The 17685-nt window shown below is 49.6% G+C and overlaps 1 protein-coding gene and 1 non-coding gene across 3 annotated transcripts in view; one reads left to right on the forward strand and one right to left on the reverse strand.

The window, feature by feature from the left end:
* Positions 1 to 17685, forward strand: part of LOC135896684 (uncharacterized) — a 37138-nt gene that overhangs the window by 15608 nt on the left and 3845 nt on the right. For both annotated transcript variants that reach the window (XM_065425169.1, XM_065425170.2), the window contains exons 5-10: positions 3254 to 3406; positions 5500 to 5562; positions 7018 to 7109; positions 8419 to 8492; positions 9164 to 9401; positions 11273 to 11366. In XM_065425169.1, coding sequence (XP_065281241.1) covers positions 3254 to 3406; positions 5500 to 5562; positions 7018 to 7109; positions 8419 to 8492; positions 9164 to 9401; positions 11273 to 11366 — 714 coding nt within the window. The remainder of the gene's footprint in view (positions 1 to 3253; positions 3407 to 5499; positions 5563 to 7017; positions 7110 to 8418; positions 8493 to 9163; positions 9402 to 11272; positions 11367 to 17685) is intronic.
* On the reverse strand, positions 614 to 697 carry TRNAL-UAA (transfer RNA leucine (anticodon UAA)). The gene has a single exon. It is a non-coding gene; the product is annotated as a tRNA-Leu (tRNA).

The raw sequence follows: 17685 nt of genomic DNA on the forward strand, positions 1-17685 counted from the left end.
GAGGTGCGTTTGGCAGGCATTCTCAGATCATGAACAGCAGGTTGCCATTATCCCTCAAGAGAAAAGTATATAATAGCTGTGTCTTACCAGTACTCACCTACGGGGCAGAAACCTGGAGGCTTACGAAAAAAGTTCTACTCAAATTGAGGACGACGCAACGAGCTATGGAAAGAAGAATGATAGGTGTAACGTTGAGGGATAAGAAAAGAGCAGATTGGGTCAGGGAACAAGCACGAGTTAATGACATCTTAGTTGAAATCAAGAAAAAGAAATGGGCATGGGCAGGACATGTAATGAGGAGGGAAGATAACCGATGGTCATTAAGGGTTACGGAGTGGATCCCAAGGGAAGGGAAGCGTAGCAGGGGGCGGCAGAAAGTTAGGTGGGCGGATGAGATTAAGAAGTTTGCAGGGAAGACGTGGCCACAATTAGTACATGACCGGGGTTGTTGGAGAAATATGGGAGAGGCCTTTGCCCTGCAGTGGGCGTAACCAGGCTGATGATGATGATGACACTCCGTCATATGACTTCTTGAAACCCCAATATCATCATGACAGTGCAGCACTTCGGAACTCTGCTTTCGCAACTGCAAAAAGAAAATAATGAATAAACTTGTCAGGAGTGGGGTTCGAACCCACGCCCTCTTTCGAGGACCAGAGCTTAAATCTGGCGCCTTAGACCACTCGGCCATCCTGACGATACCGACCTGTCAAGTGATTGTAAAGTTGGTGGCAATTTGAAACCCCTGGCGAAGATTGATGCCAGCTTAACGAGATCACCTGTGTTAATTGAAAATGAGACATACAACACAGGTACACTGGCGTTGCTTCTTATTGCCATGACCAGGTCAGGTGACAAGTAGCTTACATTCAAGCCACCTGTTGTAGGAGCATCAAGATTATTTTGCAGTATCATGCGTTTGCACAATGTTCACGCATTACACACGAGGTGTCTTCCTGTAAGGTGCTTTCATTATGCTGGCGTCACACTCCGCAATATGACTTTTTTGAAATCCCAATATCACCACGACAGTGTAGCGCTTCGAAACTCTGCTTGGTTTGATGGGAGACCTGAGGTTAGGCGTTGTCGTGAAGCAGCGTTACACCGGCTGCCAGTTGTCCTCGCCCGCGGTTCCGGATAGCTCGCCTGACTTTTCTTAGCGTTGCACAATAACTGCCTGAGTGGATTGTTGTCCCACGTTCCATGAAATCGATCATCAGTATCTCCTTAGGATCACAAAAAACACTGGCCATGTCTTTGCCTGCAGAGTGAGTTTGTTTGAACTTCTCTGCGACTGGTGACTCTGGGTGACGCCACTTTTGGAGTTTTGTTTCGCTCCGGGAGTGAAATGAAACACCCACGTTTCGTCTCCCGTAACACCAGAGTCCAACAATCCTTCCTTATCTTCTTGGTACTTTTAAAGAAACTGGCGAGCACAGTAAGGCGTTTCTCCTTGTGGTCTGATGTCAATAGCCACGGTACCAATCGAGCACAACACTTGCGATACCCCGTTTTTTCATTCAAAGCTCTTTCCACTGTACTCCAAGGAATCTGAGCAAGAATTTCACGGACGGTGATCCTCCTGTTTTGAAGCATTTCGCGATGGACCATCTCGATAACCGCCTCCGAAAGTGATGGTCTTCCACTCCGTTCTTCATCGTGGACTTCGTTCTGACCGGCACTAAACTCCCTGCACCGCTTTCGGTCGTGTTGAATCTACATACACTTGTCGTCATACACCTCTATCAACTGACGATGAATATCCACGGGTGAAGTTGCTTGTGGCGCGAAAAGCCGATTGCGGAACGAATCTCGCACTTGGCGGGATCAACAATGGGAACCTCCATATCGGACTGCTGCTGAGTAAAGGATGAGCGGCGCAGCGAAGCGCGGCCAGGGGGAACCGAGAGTGGGGGAACAGCCGCGCGCAGCAGTGTTGCCGGATTTCGCCTCGCACCTTCCCGTGTGGCTGGAGCTCTTCGGGAACCTTATTTCTGGATCAAACCTCGTCGATTCAAGCACGGCGGTTAGGTCAGCGCGGGCAGGATTGACCTAAACTTGGTCCTTCTGGCTTCAAGCGGCTTCGTGACTTCAATTTTGATTGTTGTAAACCATAATTGCGTTAGTAGTTTTCGAATATGTATTTTTATTAGGCTTGTGCGAGAAAGCGCGTTGCCTTCGTTCGTTTACGGGGGAAAAAAACATGGTTGCTCGGAAGCTTACGTGAGGAAACAGCGAATACGACCGCCTAAGGAATAAATGCAAGGAACGATGACGCGACGTTCAGTCGTCTGTTCGTTATCATGAGTGCGGCCGCGCGCCTTTGTTTAACGAATTGCGCTTTCCGCACGCAACGATAAGGACCCGTACAGCGCGAAATCCTGGAAGCACAAACTATATATCGTGGCGCAATGGTTAAAGCTGCGTTAGCACCGCGTCTGTCGACCTGCTTGTCATAAAGAGGCGGCCTTCTTGGAAGGAGCAGTTTGACGTTTCGACCAGGAGTGGCGCAGTTGGTCCCGGTGTGTTCCATGTGCAAACTCTCCCGAGAATAAACTCTCGAAGCAGTGCGTCGTGGCTTGCGCCATCTTGTTGTCTAGTGGCGCTGACGCGTCACCCAAGTTCGAATCGCTACACATCGCAGTGCTACCTAATAAACGAAACCGCAAGCACGAAAAATTAGACACATCCACTATACGCTACCATTCTTCGTGGTATGGCTGCGCCATATTGGCACAGCCATACCATGGCAACACGCAGAAAAGTCGCACGACTGAAGTTCTTGTGCCAGCTCTCTACTGTAATAAAATTAATTTAGGTCAGTCGCGCTATTTGTTACGTCCCGGCAGAGTCTCTGGCCGTGTGAATCACCCTAATGTTTTTATGCCTTACAATGCCAGAGTTGATGTTTTCAAATATTCTCCCCTTGTTAAGACAACTGAAGATTGGAATGCCCTTGATGTACAGATTTTTGATGACACAATGACTACAATCACTTGAACAGAAGCTGGAAATGTACCTCTTGTTATGTATTTATTTTGTTTCATTGCTCGATGTGTAGACAAAGTGTGTCAATCCTCCCACCCTGTACCAGCCCGAAAAGGGCTAACAGTATTGGAAATAAAATAATAAAATAAATAAATATTTTCCTGCGTGTAAAGGGTGTTCGCCGAGATGTGATTGGATAACATCAGTGGAGCAAGCGACGAACGATGGACCGCAAATAATCGTGTGGCGCCACCCGTCTCTACAGCGGAGCCCGCGGCTGCATCAAGCTGAACGAGAGCCCCGACTCGGAGCTGTTCTGCATCGTCGGCAGGTGGCGTCGGTCGGTGATCAAGGTGCTCCGCTTCGAGTACGTGGTGCGCCACCGGGACCTGGTGCTGGCCGAAGTGCGCGTCGGCAGGCAGGTCACCCTTTCCACTACACCACTCTATAGGAGAACGGCGAACTCGGCACTGATAAACGTTGGGAGGGGTAACGCGAAAACCTGCACTCGCGGAGAAAGAGGGAGCGGTATACACACCTGTCGAATAGACTGTGGACCCGGTCAGCGCTCATTATAGTGTGTCTTGTCTTTCGTGCGGTGCCGCTTCTGACGCTACGCTTCAAACATCAGTCGCACTTGCACCGTTAAGGCACGGCCACACTGTAGTGAAAAAAAAAGGACGTCCGCAGTCCGTACTCCAGGCGGCAGAAAGCGGGCTGTGAAAAACAGGATGGCGGCAATATTTTCCTGCCGTGCACTGAATGGGTCTTGGAGCTGAGGTTTTATTTTTTATTTTTCGGCATGATTCCCACTACTCATTGGCGGTGAGAGACCAATGACGAGCGACCAATTAATTCACGTGGGCCCGCCGAACTATAGCGCCCTCTCTCGGCATAGCTGATCGCAGCCAGAATGATTCACGGCCAGATTCTCGGCACGGCCAGTGAACGATTGCAGCCGAGAGCGAACCTGCCACGTGTTCGTGGCGGCGAAGACGCTCGCAAGTGTGGCCGTGCCGGTGGTACGGGGCGTTTTTCCGCGAGCAGCGTTCCGCGCGCGGTTTCCTTCTTAAGTATGGCCGTACCTCTACATGCGAACAGCGCGCAAATCTCACGAACGAGAAGTGAGCCACAAGGAAGACACGCACTTCGCTGTACATTCAACAAAACATCTCATTTGCCAACAGGCAGGTTTCTAAATTGTTTAGCTTTCTTTGGGAGCTATTCGGCATTCTTATAGTGACTGTTTAACCGTTTTAGTGGGCCGATCCCGAAGGTAGTGCAGTCTAAAACTAGGACCGCGCACAGCGGTACCAGCGGTACTGTGCGGCACCGCGACGCACGGTGGTAAAGGGAGCGTTCTCACGTTCTTCCCTCGTGACGACAAGCGGTTCGAGACGCTGTCGCCGAGACGCTGCTGGTCCGAGACGCAGGCGCTGTCGTTTCGAGACGCCGCGCCTGTGGTCGGCAGACGCTGCGCGGGTTGCAGGTCCTCGAGGAAGTGGCGCTCGAAGTACCAGCTGGCTCCTGCGTATGTGTGAGGCACGATGACAAGGGCAGCGCCACCCATTGTTGGCTAGAGTCCAGCATTGTACCACAAATAACCACCTCCCAAGGCATGCTAAAATAGGATTCTTGGATGACAACTGGTGTTGCGTACATTTGTATACGGATAACTGGAACAAAAACAAGATAAACTTGCACAGATAATCGCCTCTCACGCCGCTGTCGCACATCGGAGGTGGTTTCTGAAAACGTCCGCTATTTTTCGCGCAAGCCTGCTACAGACGCACAACTTAGTGCGTACCCGCACGTGCGTTATTGGTCGAGTTACTCCTGCAAATTAATGTTAAATTAAGGCGCCTCACTGCAAACACCCAATTTTGACGTCGATCATCTACAACTGCCTAATTGACATCTCGACGATTAGAACGATAAACGAGAAGCTAGATAATTTCTTTTGATAACTTAATTGGACATTACGGAATAGAAAATTGTTGGCTATCTCTCGACTCGTCTCCGGACAACATGCACTTAGTCTTATTCGCGTAAGAGGATACGTGTTTCATTTTTTTTTTGTCTTTAAATCTCAGTGCATGTCTGCAGGGAAAGCCTGCACGCGAGCTTGAAGTGCGATGGGTCCGGTGCGATACGCAAGTGAAGGACGTGCACGTACGAAATGTCCGATTTGCTAACGTTACGGCCGGTGAGCCAGCCTTTGCAAGGTTATGCGATGGCCAGATGAACGTCGACGTGAAGCAGAGCACACGGAATTATAACAGTTACATACCGAATTCTATGCACACTGAACGTTCGCTCTGACGAACGCTATAGCCTACCAGCCGAAGCATTGGTACACCAGACATTTTGTGTACGTGTGCCCTTCTCTTAACTTGATTATTAAGCGCATACAGTAAGCGAGCGCTGTGTGTATAGAGTTCACTTCTCAGCCGTGTGTTTAATTGCGCCAATCACTGGACAATCATTGTTGCGTGTTTTGTGTTTCTGCAGAGCTGTGCAAGGCATCGTAGCCAATCTTCATAACACGACCGCGGGGCTTTCCAGGTTGTGGACGTGAGTGTTCTCCTTATACACAGGATAGCAGCGTGCGGTTTTATGCGAAGCATATTGACGTAGGTTTCGGGCCTTCGCGCGACGCCCGGCGGTGGCCACCATTGACCCTGAAGTGGGGTCACGTGACATGACGTCACGTGATGACGTCACACCGGCTGCAGATGGGGCCTCATATCGCGCCGTCGGTCGCCTCCCGGCGGTGGCCACCATTGACCCTGAAGTGAGATCACATGATGTGACGTCACCTGATGACGTCACACCGGCTGCAGATGGGGCCTCATATCGCGCCGTCGGACGTCGCCCGGCGGAGGCCTCCACGCTTCGGTTCGCGCCGTCGCGCGCGACGCGGCGGCGGCGCCACCATCGCTGCATCACGTGATATGTGACGTCACGCCAGGGATGAAGCGGCGCGCGCCCGCCGTCGCGTCAGTCTCTGTGCCCGCAACCGCGCCAGCGTCTTTGCGCCGGGCGTGTATGCGGTCAAGATGCCTCCAAACGCTAAGGATACGCTAAGGTTAAGCCCAGTGGATGCGAAGCATTCACTGGGCTTAACCTTGATAAGCTTCCAATTTTTTGCCTGCAGGGAGCATCGATGACGCGAAATAACCGATACGCCTCACCTCGGTCAAGCATATGGTTGGCCCACCTTCGAGGTTATAAGGCAAGCGTCGTAACGCAACGACGGCAAGCACTGCAGCATGGCGCTTGTTGCTTATTGCTTTGTCTCTATAGTTGCGCTGTTTCAGCTTGCATGGAATTAACGGCCAGGGCACTAAAGAGAAACACTAATTTAGTTCAGACTCGTAAAGTATTGTTTCAAACCTCCCTTTTTTTTTTTTTGACGAAGTCTTCATTACCGAGTTACCACCACTTTTGCGTATCGGGCATGCCTCTATCCTCTTTCGTAGACCGATCCCATGAAATCCTAAAAACCTGGGCAAAAAAATTTAGCAAAAAAGAATGATTGAAAAGGTATACACTGTCAAAGCCAAACGATTGCAAAACATTGAGAGAGCATTGTAGAGTAGACGTAAGGGTAAACAAAAATTAACAAAGTTAAAAAAAATGTAAGAACGACCAACCATTTCATTTCTAAGTTACACACATGTAACTAAAGCAACCGTATTCCTTAGGGGGCGAGTTCTACAGAAGCTTGGCTAATAGGTAAACTGCTGATATCAAATGTTGAATAGACACCAAAAGGTGAGAAAGAAGAACCATGGCCCGCGGTAAGCAAAACTCTCGTTGCACGAAAGTTTATACAAATGCTCGTGTACATTTTTCTATCGGGTGGACGCAACTGTAGATTACTGTGCAAGAACTGTACGAGGACCGAGCGACGTTACGATGCCTTGTGAATCGATTGATTGCACCGACACTGGCGTCTTCTGTGTTTCCATTCCAATGGTCTCTCCACATTTGGCAGCAGCCGTTCTCGTTGTCCTGCTCTCCCAGGGCGTACTGCGTGTGGGGCAAGTATCCAGAATTGTTGACCAGCGCCTGCTGCAGCTACCGGGAGCGAAAGGGCTCGAGCTTCGTCACCGACGGTATGCTCTTGGAAAGTGCAAACATCACGTGACTGCCTGTCATTAAGGGCTATTGTTTTCTATATACCCAATTTACCATGGCTCTCTCTGCGTGCTTGCTTGTGTGCGTGTGTTTTGCTTACTATTAAAGACAAAATTGCTGCAGTCTGCTTATTCTGGTACTGAACGCACCTATCTCGGAATGCTCAAACATCACGTGCATATCTGTGATTTTATATATAGCTGTTGTTTTGTATTGCATATTTACCACGGCTGTTTTGTTATGCGAGCAATGCATGCGTGTATACTGCGGTGTAGAGCCAGTCGTGCTGATGCCGGACTGCAGCGAAGCCTACAGTAGCGGACACTGCCAGAGAGAATGCACAAAATCTCGGCGCCCGTCCAGTATATGTTGCGGAAATTATTGAGTGCGAGTTGTTGAAGCCGTCTTTAATAACCAATTTCCACTGTTGCCAGCTCGGGCGTTTCGCTAAACTGAGGCAAAGAAGTCGCTAACACTTCGCAAAGTTTTCCCCCTATGTCACTAACATTGTCGCAAACACTGGCGAGTGAACTGCATGTAATTTAGCCTTCCTTGGATCGCTATTATATAGGCTAGTAAGGCGTAACGCTTCCACCAAAACGTTTCGTGTTCCGCTGTGCTGCACGAGCATTAGCTCGTGCAGATGAGGAATACACAGTGAATTTACCAATAGGGCGTAGTGTACTTTTACCAATGTAGCTAGAACAATGCATGATATACAAGTGAACTCCGTTTACTTTCGGATTTTAAGATTACAAATCCAGCATGGTTCGAAAGAACATGTTTCAATATTTTCTGTTGAACTTTATATAAATAATGTGACGGGAGAGGGAAGGGCGGGAACGCGCCTTTTTTGACCACACTGCGACATCCGATTCTATGCCCACTACGGTGGATATGTCATTAATCGGTTAATATAACAAGAAAAAAACAACAGAAGAAAACTAAGTGTCGCTATAACGGAAACACTGCCGATTTCCGAGGCCGTGCGAGTTATTTTCGAGGAGCAAGTAAGCGGTGGTCCAGCACGTGGTCTATAGTTTCTAAGGGCGATATAAACGGGTGTGCCAGTCATGCAAGTGTAATTTTAAAGTGTTTTGCAACGTGCCAGCTTATGAGGGTCTGCCAGTGAAGTTTGCGACGGCGTTAGATGCCTTCGTGGGCGATTCTGTCAACTTGGCAAGCTAAGCAAATTTGTGAGGTTGTAAAATTTAAAGGCGAAATGTGCCAAGATCAGCCTATATAATGCAAGTTAAACATGCTCGTTTGTTCATTGACGTGGCGCAGATGAGCACGACCTCTGTCTACCTTACGTGGTTCTGCACATGTCCTTCGCCGGCTGGCCACTTAGCAACACCACGGTAAGGAGGAGCGATTGGATTGCTTCTCAGTCGATTCGGGGAAGTGAACGATGTTCAATAACAACAGCACAGTGATACTTCTTTCTTTCTCGATAAGGTCTCGACAAGGTCACGATAAGGTCACTTCAGCTGTACGCAGGGGCCTTGCCATCGGTCTGTCGTGGACCTTTGGGGATATAACATTCAGTGCAAGTTCGTTGGATGAACCAGCGTTCGGATACCCGTCGCTCCAATGAGGAGTTGTGCTCGATGCTAGGTCACGCAAATGCTTATCCCGTGTCGAATATGCCAGGCGCCTAGCGGAGGAGGAATTAATAGGCTTAACGCCAACTATGCGTGCAAACTGTTTTCTGCCGAGAACTTGCGTTTTCTGCACGTCTTCACACCAGGCATGGTTGTCGGCCATATGCGCTTGAGAGTGGCGCATCCGTTGTTGTTGCTGCAATATATACCAGCGTAGCACAAGGAACACCTTCGTGTCGGCGGCATTTGTGAACAGGGTCTACTTCCAGAAGCACGTTAAGGACGGAAAGCAAGTTCTCCATTCTTTGTTTTTAAAGGAAGGCGTATGTACAGGGGAGCCTCCTTCGCGTTCTTGTCACTGGCCGTGGTGACTCGGCGGTGCCGGTAAGCAATTGCGGTCCTTCCTTTTTCTCCTCCTCCTCGCTCAGCTCGAGAGTCCGTTGCAGCTGTGGTCGGTGGTGCAGCAGGTGGCGCTCACCCTGGCCGTGGCCGAAGAGGCGCTCGAGTTCGAGCACCGAGCCCCGAGCGAGGACCACGTTCTGGTCAAGAAGGCGCATGACGACGTGCTCTCCTTCCGGCTCAACGGACGCGTGCTGCACGTGAACACGTTCGGAGTGCACGCCTTCCTCGTGGACTTCTGCGCGTCCCGCCTGCGGCCGCTCGGAGGCAAGTGCACACAGTCCACAAACGTTTTAGAGTGTGGCTCTTTGGCGCCCATTCCCGCGTTTCGCGTCGGCCTCGTCGTTGTGCCTCGCCGTAACCAGCTCCGTATAGCCGCGGCCAGCGCGCTGCTCTAGCTGCGCGCTCCTGGCCTTATCTCTCGCGAGCTGCGCGAGTCCTGCTCTTCCCTTGTCCTCCAAAGCCGGATCACGTGTTCTCGCCTATCCTCTCGCCCCCTTCCTCCGTGCAGCGCCGTTGCGGTGACTCTCGCCGTTACCGTCCACTCCTCCCTCGCCGTCCCTTCTCCCGCTGTCGCGGCACTGCCGCGGTGCCGGCGGTGGGCGCTCCTTGCCGCCCCGCGCGTGATCCACGGCTCTGCGCTCCTCCGCCTCCGCGTCGCGTGGCTGTATACGGCTCTCAGCCGTGTCTCTCGCTTCCGCGTTTGTGGGGCGCGTTCCTCAGTGTCATTTGTCGCCCCTGGCTGTGCTTGCACCCCTCTTCGCGGTGCACTGTTTCTTGCAACTCTGCCAACAAGTTGACAACTTGCGTCATTTTCTTTTATAATGTCAGTTAAGTAGTTGTTTTAGATTTATGTTTGCCTCCTTGTCATGCGTAAGATAGTTCACTTCGCATAAGAGCTTGAAGTAAGAATAACAGAACGGAAAATTTGGCTACTTGGTTTAAGCTAAAGCACGATGGAAGTAGTGCGACGAAACGGCAAAGGACGAAGAAGGTGACCCACGCAAAACGCTACGCTTTCCAACTGAGGTTTACTGGCAAAATACGAAGCTTCGGTGTCACAGGGAGCAACCCGCCGCGGTGGTCTAGCGGCCGTGGTGTTGCACTGCTAAGCACGAGGTCGCGGGATGAAATCCCGGCCGCGGCGGCCGCATTTCGATGGGGGCTAAATGCGAAAATCGCCCGTGTCCCGTGCATTGGAGGCACGTTAAAAATACCCTGGTGGTTAAAACTAATCCGGAGTCCCCCAGTATAAGGCATGCCTCGTAATCAAATCGTGGTTTTGGCACTTAAAACCCAAGAATTAATTAATTCCTATTACAGGGAGCAGGCCAAAAGACCATAAATATATAAAAAAGATATGCTTGAAGTAAGAAAATAAGCTTCCAGTATCGCTGGGCCACGCAGCCCAGCGGGCTGCCTTTCGTGACGTCACCAGGGATGTTAACGTAGACAGGTGTCGGGAAGAAGAGCGCCAGTAGCACGTCGATGCAACGCGTTCAGGGACAACGTATTCTAAACGTTTTTTGGTTTCGTGACTCTTTTTGTTATAAAAATGATTATTGTTTTACAGAAATTACGATGGTGCTCAAGATTGTTGCACCAGCAAACAATTTCGTAGTAATATTAATAGTATTTAGCGCGAGGTAGCGCACGACACCAGAGAAGGTACGCATGGCACAGCACTGTTAACCTACTTTTAACATGCCGTGAACATGCAACTATTAGAACTATTAACGTGCAACAGCAACTAGCCCACCGGTCTGCTTTGTTAAAGCTCACGTTAACGAGTTCCGCACACGTTGTTTAAAGCTTTTCAAAATGTTGGCACCGGCGATATCACTTCCACGTCGACGTCACAGAAAGGAAATAACTGGCTGACCCGTGCAAATTATCAATTCGAAGGCACGCGTGTCGGGAATGGGCACGCCACATCTCTAAAATTAATTTGCGTTTCCGGTTCCGTTCAACCACTTCCGGTGCATGCGGAGCCCACAAAAGCACAGCCTTTGAGATGTGTACTTCTGTTATTCAGATGGGGAAGCGTACGTATCTGGGGCGTGGGACTTTGACACCGCCTATTGTGTATACTCACCCTATAGTTTTGTGCGTTTCGCATCTGAATTCGTTTGTCCCAGACGTGGAGCCGCTGTTCACCGACCTGAAGAAAATTCCCAGGAGGAAGCGCGACGCCATGGGGGAGACGTTTGCGAAGATCTGCAACCTTGTCGGGTGGGTATTGGCCTCGAGCTCCACCACTGGAAAAGCTGGCGCCACCGTCGGCGTGACGTGCTAGGAGGGATCACGTGGACATAGCGGCCGCGTCGGCTGCTTCGGGCGCGCCGAAGCGAGCTGAAGACGAGTTTAAATTCCCTCGTACGCTGCGGTTTTCATTTAGTGGCGAAATTTTCCCGCTTCGAGTGTCTCCTTTACAACGCTTGAAAGCACTACAATAGGTAGTGGCTGCCTTTGAAGGCGCGCAACATGGTAGGCTACTGCTCGGTGCCGCAGGGCCGGACGCACGTAACGGAGGCCGGTGTCGGCCTTATTCACACGTAGCCGCAGGACAAGAAGCTGTGTGAAGCTTGGCTCGCGAAACATAAAACCGGCAGTCATCGGCTACAACTCGGGTATGCAGCAAGCACAGACGCGAGGAAGATTTCTGCTACGGCGCCCGGTCTGCGATGTTCTCAAAACGCGCACTGAGACGCTCGCCTGAGTCCGCTGCCCGACTAATGTCATGACGGCTTGGTCTATGAACTTGTCGATACTATAGATACTGCCAAGTTCAGTGGAGTGGAAAGGCAGCGGTGAGAAGCACATTTAAAGAAAGCATGGCACATGGTCATGTTTGTGTTGTGAATTAATGCACTGGATTACAAAAAAGGTGCAGCGGGAAATTGCACGCTGAGAACGCCGATAAACATACAGTGCGACGCAACTCGAGAAATAGTATTGAAAGCTCAAAGAATTTAGAAGAAAAAAAAGATTGCATCGTCGCGACGGCACATCACAGTCCCCGTAGGCGTCGAAGTCTCTACAATGAAATTATTTTTGAACAGCTCTGATAGCGCCCACGCAACAATGGTTGCCTGTATACTGTCAAATGCTCATATTCTGCGGGCTAAAGCTCATGGCACGGTGCGAAAACGCGCGCGCGGAGAAAGCGAAACAGTGCGCGGACAAGCATGCAGACGCGCAGTCGGTCGCTGCGAATCTGCGCGATCGCTGCATTGAGGCTTCATTCTATTACGCTCCATTTAGTTATACAAACACTATAAGAACATATTTCACATAGTTTGCTCTCGGCGTTTACCTACCTTTCACGCAAGAAGCCGGTTCGGGAGACTCCATCGCGGCGACCGCGCGCAGTGGCGTTCACTGTACGTATTCGGTAAAGAGATAGCGGCTGTAAACGATTGTGTGCTTTCAGCTTGCCCAAGATTATTATTTAGACAGTAAGAAACTTCTCTCGTTTCGAAAGTACTTACAGAAATGTCCGGGAGAGCTCGCGCGTGGTGTTTTCAGTGAGCGCTGACAGCAAAACCTATGAGGAGCGCGTCACGTGATCCCTCATACTACGGCATCGAGGCGCTTCCGATAGAGGGCGACTCCGTAACTCCTCGCCGCCAATACATGCGATGCGTGGTGAGTGCAACGCGTTGCTCGAGAGCACCTCGTGTGCATATGCGCGTGGTGACGTACACGCGCATGGCGACGCTCGCTTTCGCGATGCTTTAGCCGCCTCCCGTCCATATATAGTTTACAAATGCGCGTGATATATGCGTAAAAAGTTATGCGTTTTGACTCGGATGTTCTTCAGTAGTGACGGATTGCGCATGCAGCATTTGCAACCAAATTTGGAGACGGTATACTTTCAAAAACGAGACACACTCGCAAGTGGCTACTTTAATTCTCGAAAGCTCGAGTTCAAATTAAATAACTTCGAAGAAGTGCCTTTTCTGTGTTTGTGTGTGTGACACTTGCCATGTGGAGAAGTAGTACCTGTTAATTAATGGACGCGCACTCGGCAAAAGAAGAAAGAAAGAATGTTCGATATTGAGAATTTTGTTCGAGCTTGCTTCATGCGCTTTTGCCAGTCTCTTTTGAATGGCACCATACGGAGCAACACTGATTTTATTTGTGTTGTTATTTTAACATTGACGCATCGTTTACGCATCATCACGCGGGGGGGGGGGGGGCGAGGTTGCTAAATCAAAGGCACGATAATTAACAAAGGTGACAAGGTGAAAAAAGAAACGAAAATCTTACAATACTATTGCAACTGTGCATACAGGGAAATGGCAAACAGAAAGCAGCAAATGATTGAAACAATTTTGTTAGCGCATAAAAACGGGAACATATACAAATAGAATGAAGGCCAAGAAGACACAAAAACAACAATCTCGAGCAACGCCAGTCAAACACTAAGCCAAATTTGGCTTAGTGTTTGACCTATGTTATCAATGTTAACACTGATAACATAGGTGCAAGCACGTTGACTGCGGAAATGTACGCACGTAAACAATGGTTAATGATTCGTTAGAGCATTAAGAAACACGCAAAGTGGTTACGAACAGACAGCAGCAAGGCAACCATTGCATTAAGCAATGAGCAGCGCAGCGATTAAACGAAATCCAATTCTACGAGTTTTGTCTATCCTTGCGCAAGGCATTATACGCCTTTAAATGCAGCGAATTTCCTTAATTTCGACTCTTCCGGGAACTCGGCATTTGTTCTAACTGCCCGAAAGGCGGCAAAATTAAAGAATTCGGACGTTTTCTTTTTATTATTAGTCCCTAATGCCTTTTTGCTTCTTGCTCTGGAATCGTGACTCAACCGGCATGAGGTGAAGAGCGCCGACATGTCTAAACACTTTTGCCTCAGCGTGACAGGACACGAAAGTGCGGGAATGAATGCCTTTACGGGCGGGTGGAGCGTTCTAAAAGATAAAAATAAATGTTAATGAACCGGTTTCACACCCGTGGAAGCAATAGAACCGCCTGCTGAAGTTCAATATGTTTGTTTTCAGTGTAATTGCGGCGCGCACGAGCGAACGCCGGTTTGGGTCGAATTAACCGAAGCGGCATGGTTTCGAGTTCGAACTAAACGAGTTTTCCTTCCATAGCAACCACTGCATTGTGGTTTCTTGCCGGGACATTTTTAGTGCGTTCGATGGTTAAAAAAAAAAAAAACTCCAATTACGCGAGGTCAAGTTCAGGCGAGTCGAGTATACTGGCAAAGTGCCCTCTTGCACTGACAGAGTAAAATTCTAAATGCAATGGCTTAGATGTGTGTGTGTGTGTGTTTTAACTATGCGTCTTGCCTGTTGCTCCAGCCAAGCGACAAGGCCGAACACCGCCAAACCATGCATTGTACACTCGCACAGAACATGCACGCTCATGCACTTCAGCAGGCAGCAAGATACACGACTGGTTGAGGCCATGGATGCAGTACGTGTTGTCCCAGCAGACATATTTTTTTTTTAATTGACACTGGGAGCGCCACCATTACATACTACTGGCACTGACCCTTGGCGGCAGTCCTTTGGCACTGCTGCGTACTGGGTAACGGAGATTTATCTTGGTGGTGCGCACTTTTAGTATCGCAAAGAGTGCACGTGTGGCTAACAAAGCAGCGGCTGCAGCTTGAATACCGCCCTGCGTCCGTGGGTCACGCGTGATCCGCACAAGTGCGCTGTGCGCAGAAAGTATAAAAAAACGGAAACACCGCGACAGTTGTTTCGACGACTGCGACTGAGGTTCACTCAATCGCCCTTATCTTTCAGTGGTCTATGAACAAGCAAAATACTAACAAAGGAACATTGTTAGACGTTTGTGACGTATACTGGTTTCAGTGCATGAATAATACAAGCATTCAACTAAGTGACGACAGGAGATTTATAACCCCGACTACAAGAAGAAGTCGCAATACTAATTACTAAGCGTTTTCAAATAGCTTGAGTTTGGTAATCAATGCCACCCTTCGTATCTATTTGATGTAGAAATATTTTCATTAAGAAAATGAGATACCTGGTAAAACGAATGATGGCGACCGTTTGCGATACGTAGTGCGGATATGTGGTCGTAAGATCTAAACATCAGCGCGATACCGTCTCTGCCTCAGTCGCTGCCCGCTTTTCCAGCCAACATTGAGGGTGGTTCCAGATCCGGCGGCTACGATGCAGATCCTTGGAGCGACCAGCCGAATATACCATTTAGAATCAGAATAATGTTTTATTGAGTTAAAGTGCAATACATAAATAAAGATAGAGGAGGAGGTCCCAGGGCACAAGGTTGTAAGGAGACCTGCTGTGAAGTAGTACATGAAATAATAACGTTATTAAATAGCAAAATAAAACAAAAAGCAAAGATTGTTTAGATTCAAATGCGCGTTAAAGAAACCCCCAGGCTGTCAAAATTAATGCGCAGTCGTCCAATACGGTGTGCCTCATAATGAGATTGCGGTTGTTGCTCATAAAACCCGTGATTATTTCTTTTTTTCTTTCGAAATACCTGACGTTGACCGCGCAACCCCCGTCCCGTCAAATATATATATATATATATATATATATATATATATATATATATATATATATATATATATATATATATATATATATATAGGCTCGACAATATAGTTCACAGGCGTTGGCTGCGCTACAACACGGTAGGGTCCTTGATATTGGGAGACAAGCCTGGATGAGAGTCCAGCAGGAACGGCGGGAACCCAAAGCCACACAAGGGAGTCCGGAATACACTGACAATGCGAGTGATCATCGTCAAGTCTAGATTTTTGTTTCCATTGGTCGACGGCTGTAATGGAACGGGCGAGCTGACGGCATTCCTCTGCGCGGCGGGCAGCTTCAGGGATGGGCGTACATTCGGATGAGTCGGGTCTGTACGGAAGAACGGTGCCGAGGGTGGTCGAAGGTTCGCAGCCATACAAGAGGAAGAATGGGGAGAAGTTTGTGGTCGCCTGTGGGGCAGGGTTGTAGGCGAACGTGATGAATGGCAAAATGAGGTCCCAGTTAGTGCGACCAGAGGCGACGTATTAGGAGAGCATGTCGCCAAGGGTGCGGTTAAATCTTTCCGTCAGACCATTAGTTTGAGGATGGCAGGCGGTGGTGGTGCGATGAACGGTAGGAGCGCGTTTACGACTTCGGAGAGGAAGACACGTCCTCTATCACTTAAAAGTTCGCGAGGTGCACCGTGACGGAGAATAAAGTTTTTCAGGAGGAAGGATGCTATATCGCGAGCGGTGGCAGCAGGCAGAGCGGCTGTTTCTGCGTATCGCGTCAAATGTTCGATGGCGACGACTATCCAGCGGTTCCCGGAAACCGTGCTCGGAAGGGGTCCATACAGGTCAATGCCCATGCGATCGAAGAGCCTGGAAGGACACGGGATTGGTAGGAGTGGACCAGAGACGTGCTGTGCAGGAACCTTGCGGCGTTGGCACTGAGGGCACGACCGAATGTACTTGCACACAAAAGTGTACATGCCACGCCAATAAAACCTGGAGCGAAGCCGGGTGTATGTCTTGAAGACATCCGCATGTGCACACTGCGGGTCAGTGTGAAAGGCAGAACATATTTCACCACGAAGATGTCGAGGTATGACCGGCAACCAGTTGCGGACGTCAGAGACGTAATTCCGGCGATAGAGAATTCCATCCCGAATTTCGAAGTGAGATGCTTGATGGCGCAAAGCTCTAGAAGGTGAAGGAACAGTCGACGGGTTTGAAAGGAAGCGGAAAAGAGTACTAATCCAGGCATCCTCGCGTTGCTCCGAAGCCATGTCGCAGCCTGCTGGGAACGAAAGTACTTGGTCAACGGCAGAGAGGCAGGCATCGCTTTCTGTTGACATGGACGAACGGGAAAGCATGTCGGCATCGGTGTGGCGGCGGCCAGACCTGTAGACAACGCGCATGTTGACATCTTGCAACTGCAAAGCCCAGCGAGCTAATCCACCTGAGGGGTCCTTCAACGTGGACAGCCAACAAAGTGCATGGTGGTCTGTAATCATGTCGAAGGGGCGGCCATAGAGGTAGGGTCGAAATTTACCAAGTGCCCAGATTATGGCCAAACATTCCTTCTCCGTAACGGAATAATTCCTCTCGGCTTTGGTGAGGGTGCGGCTTGCATATGCAACGAAGTACTCGTCAAATCCAGATTTGCGCTGCGCGAGCACAGCGCCGAGTCCAACACTGCTGGCATCGGTGTGTACTTCGGTCGGAGCTGTCAGGTCGAAGTGACGCAGTATAGGCGGCGAAGTCAGCAGACGAAGCAACTCTTGGAAGGCATCGTCACAAGCGGACGACCAGGTGTAGTCGTTAGAGTCGCCCCGTAGAAGCTGATTCAAGGGAGCGGTGATGGACGCAAAATTCCGAATGAAGCGGCGAAAGTAAGAACACAGGCCAAGGAAGCTGCGAAGTTCTCTTACAGAGGAAGGTTTGGGAAAATCAGCGACTGCACGGAGCTTGGCGGCGTCAGCAAGAATACCATGTTTAGATACTACATGGCCAAGGATGGTGAGCTGACTTGCGCCAAAGT

The sequence above is a fragment of the Dermacentor albipictus genome, chromosome 3 (genome assembly GCF_038994185.2).
Source record: "Dermacentor albipictus isolate Rhodes 1998 colony chromosome 3, USDA_Dalb.pri_finalv2, whole genome shotgun sequence".
NCBI lineage: Eukaryota > Metazoa > Arthropoda > Arachnida > Ixodida > Ixodidae > Dermacentor > Dermacentor albipictus.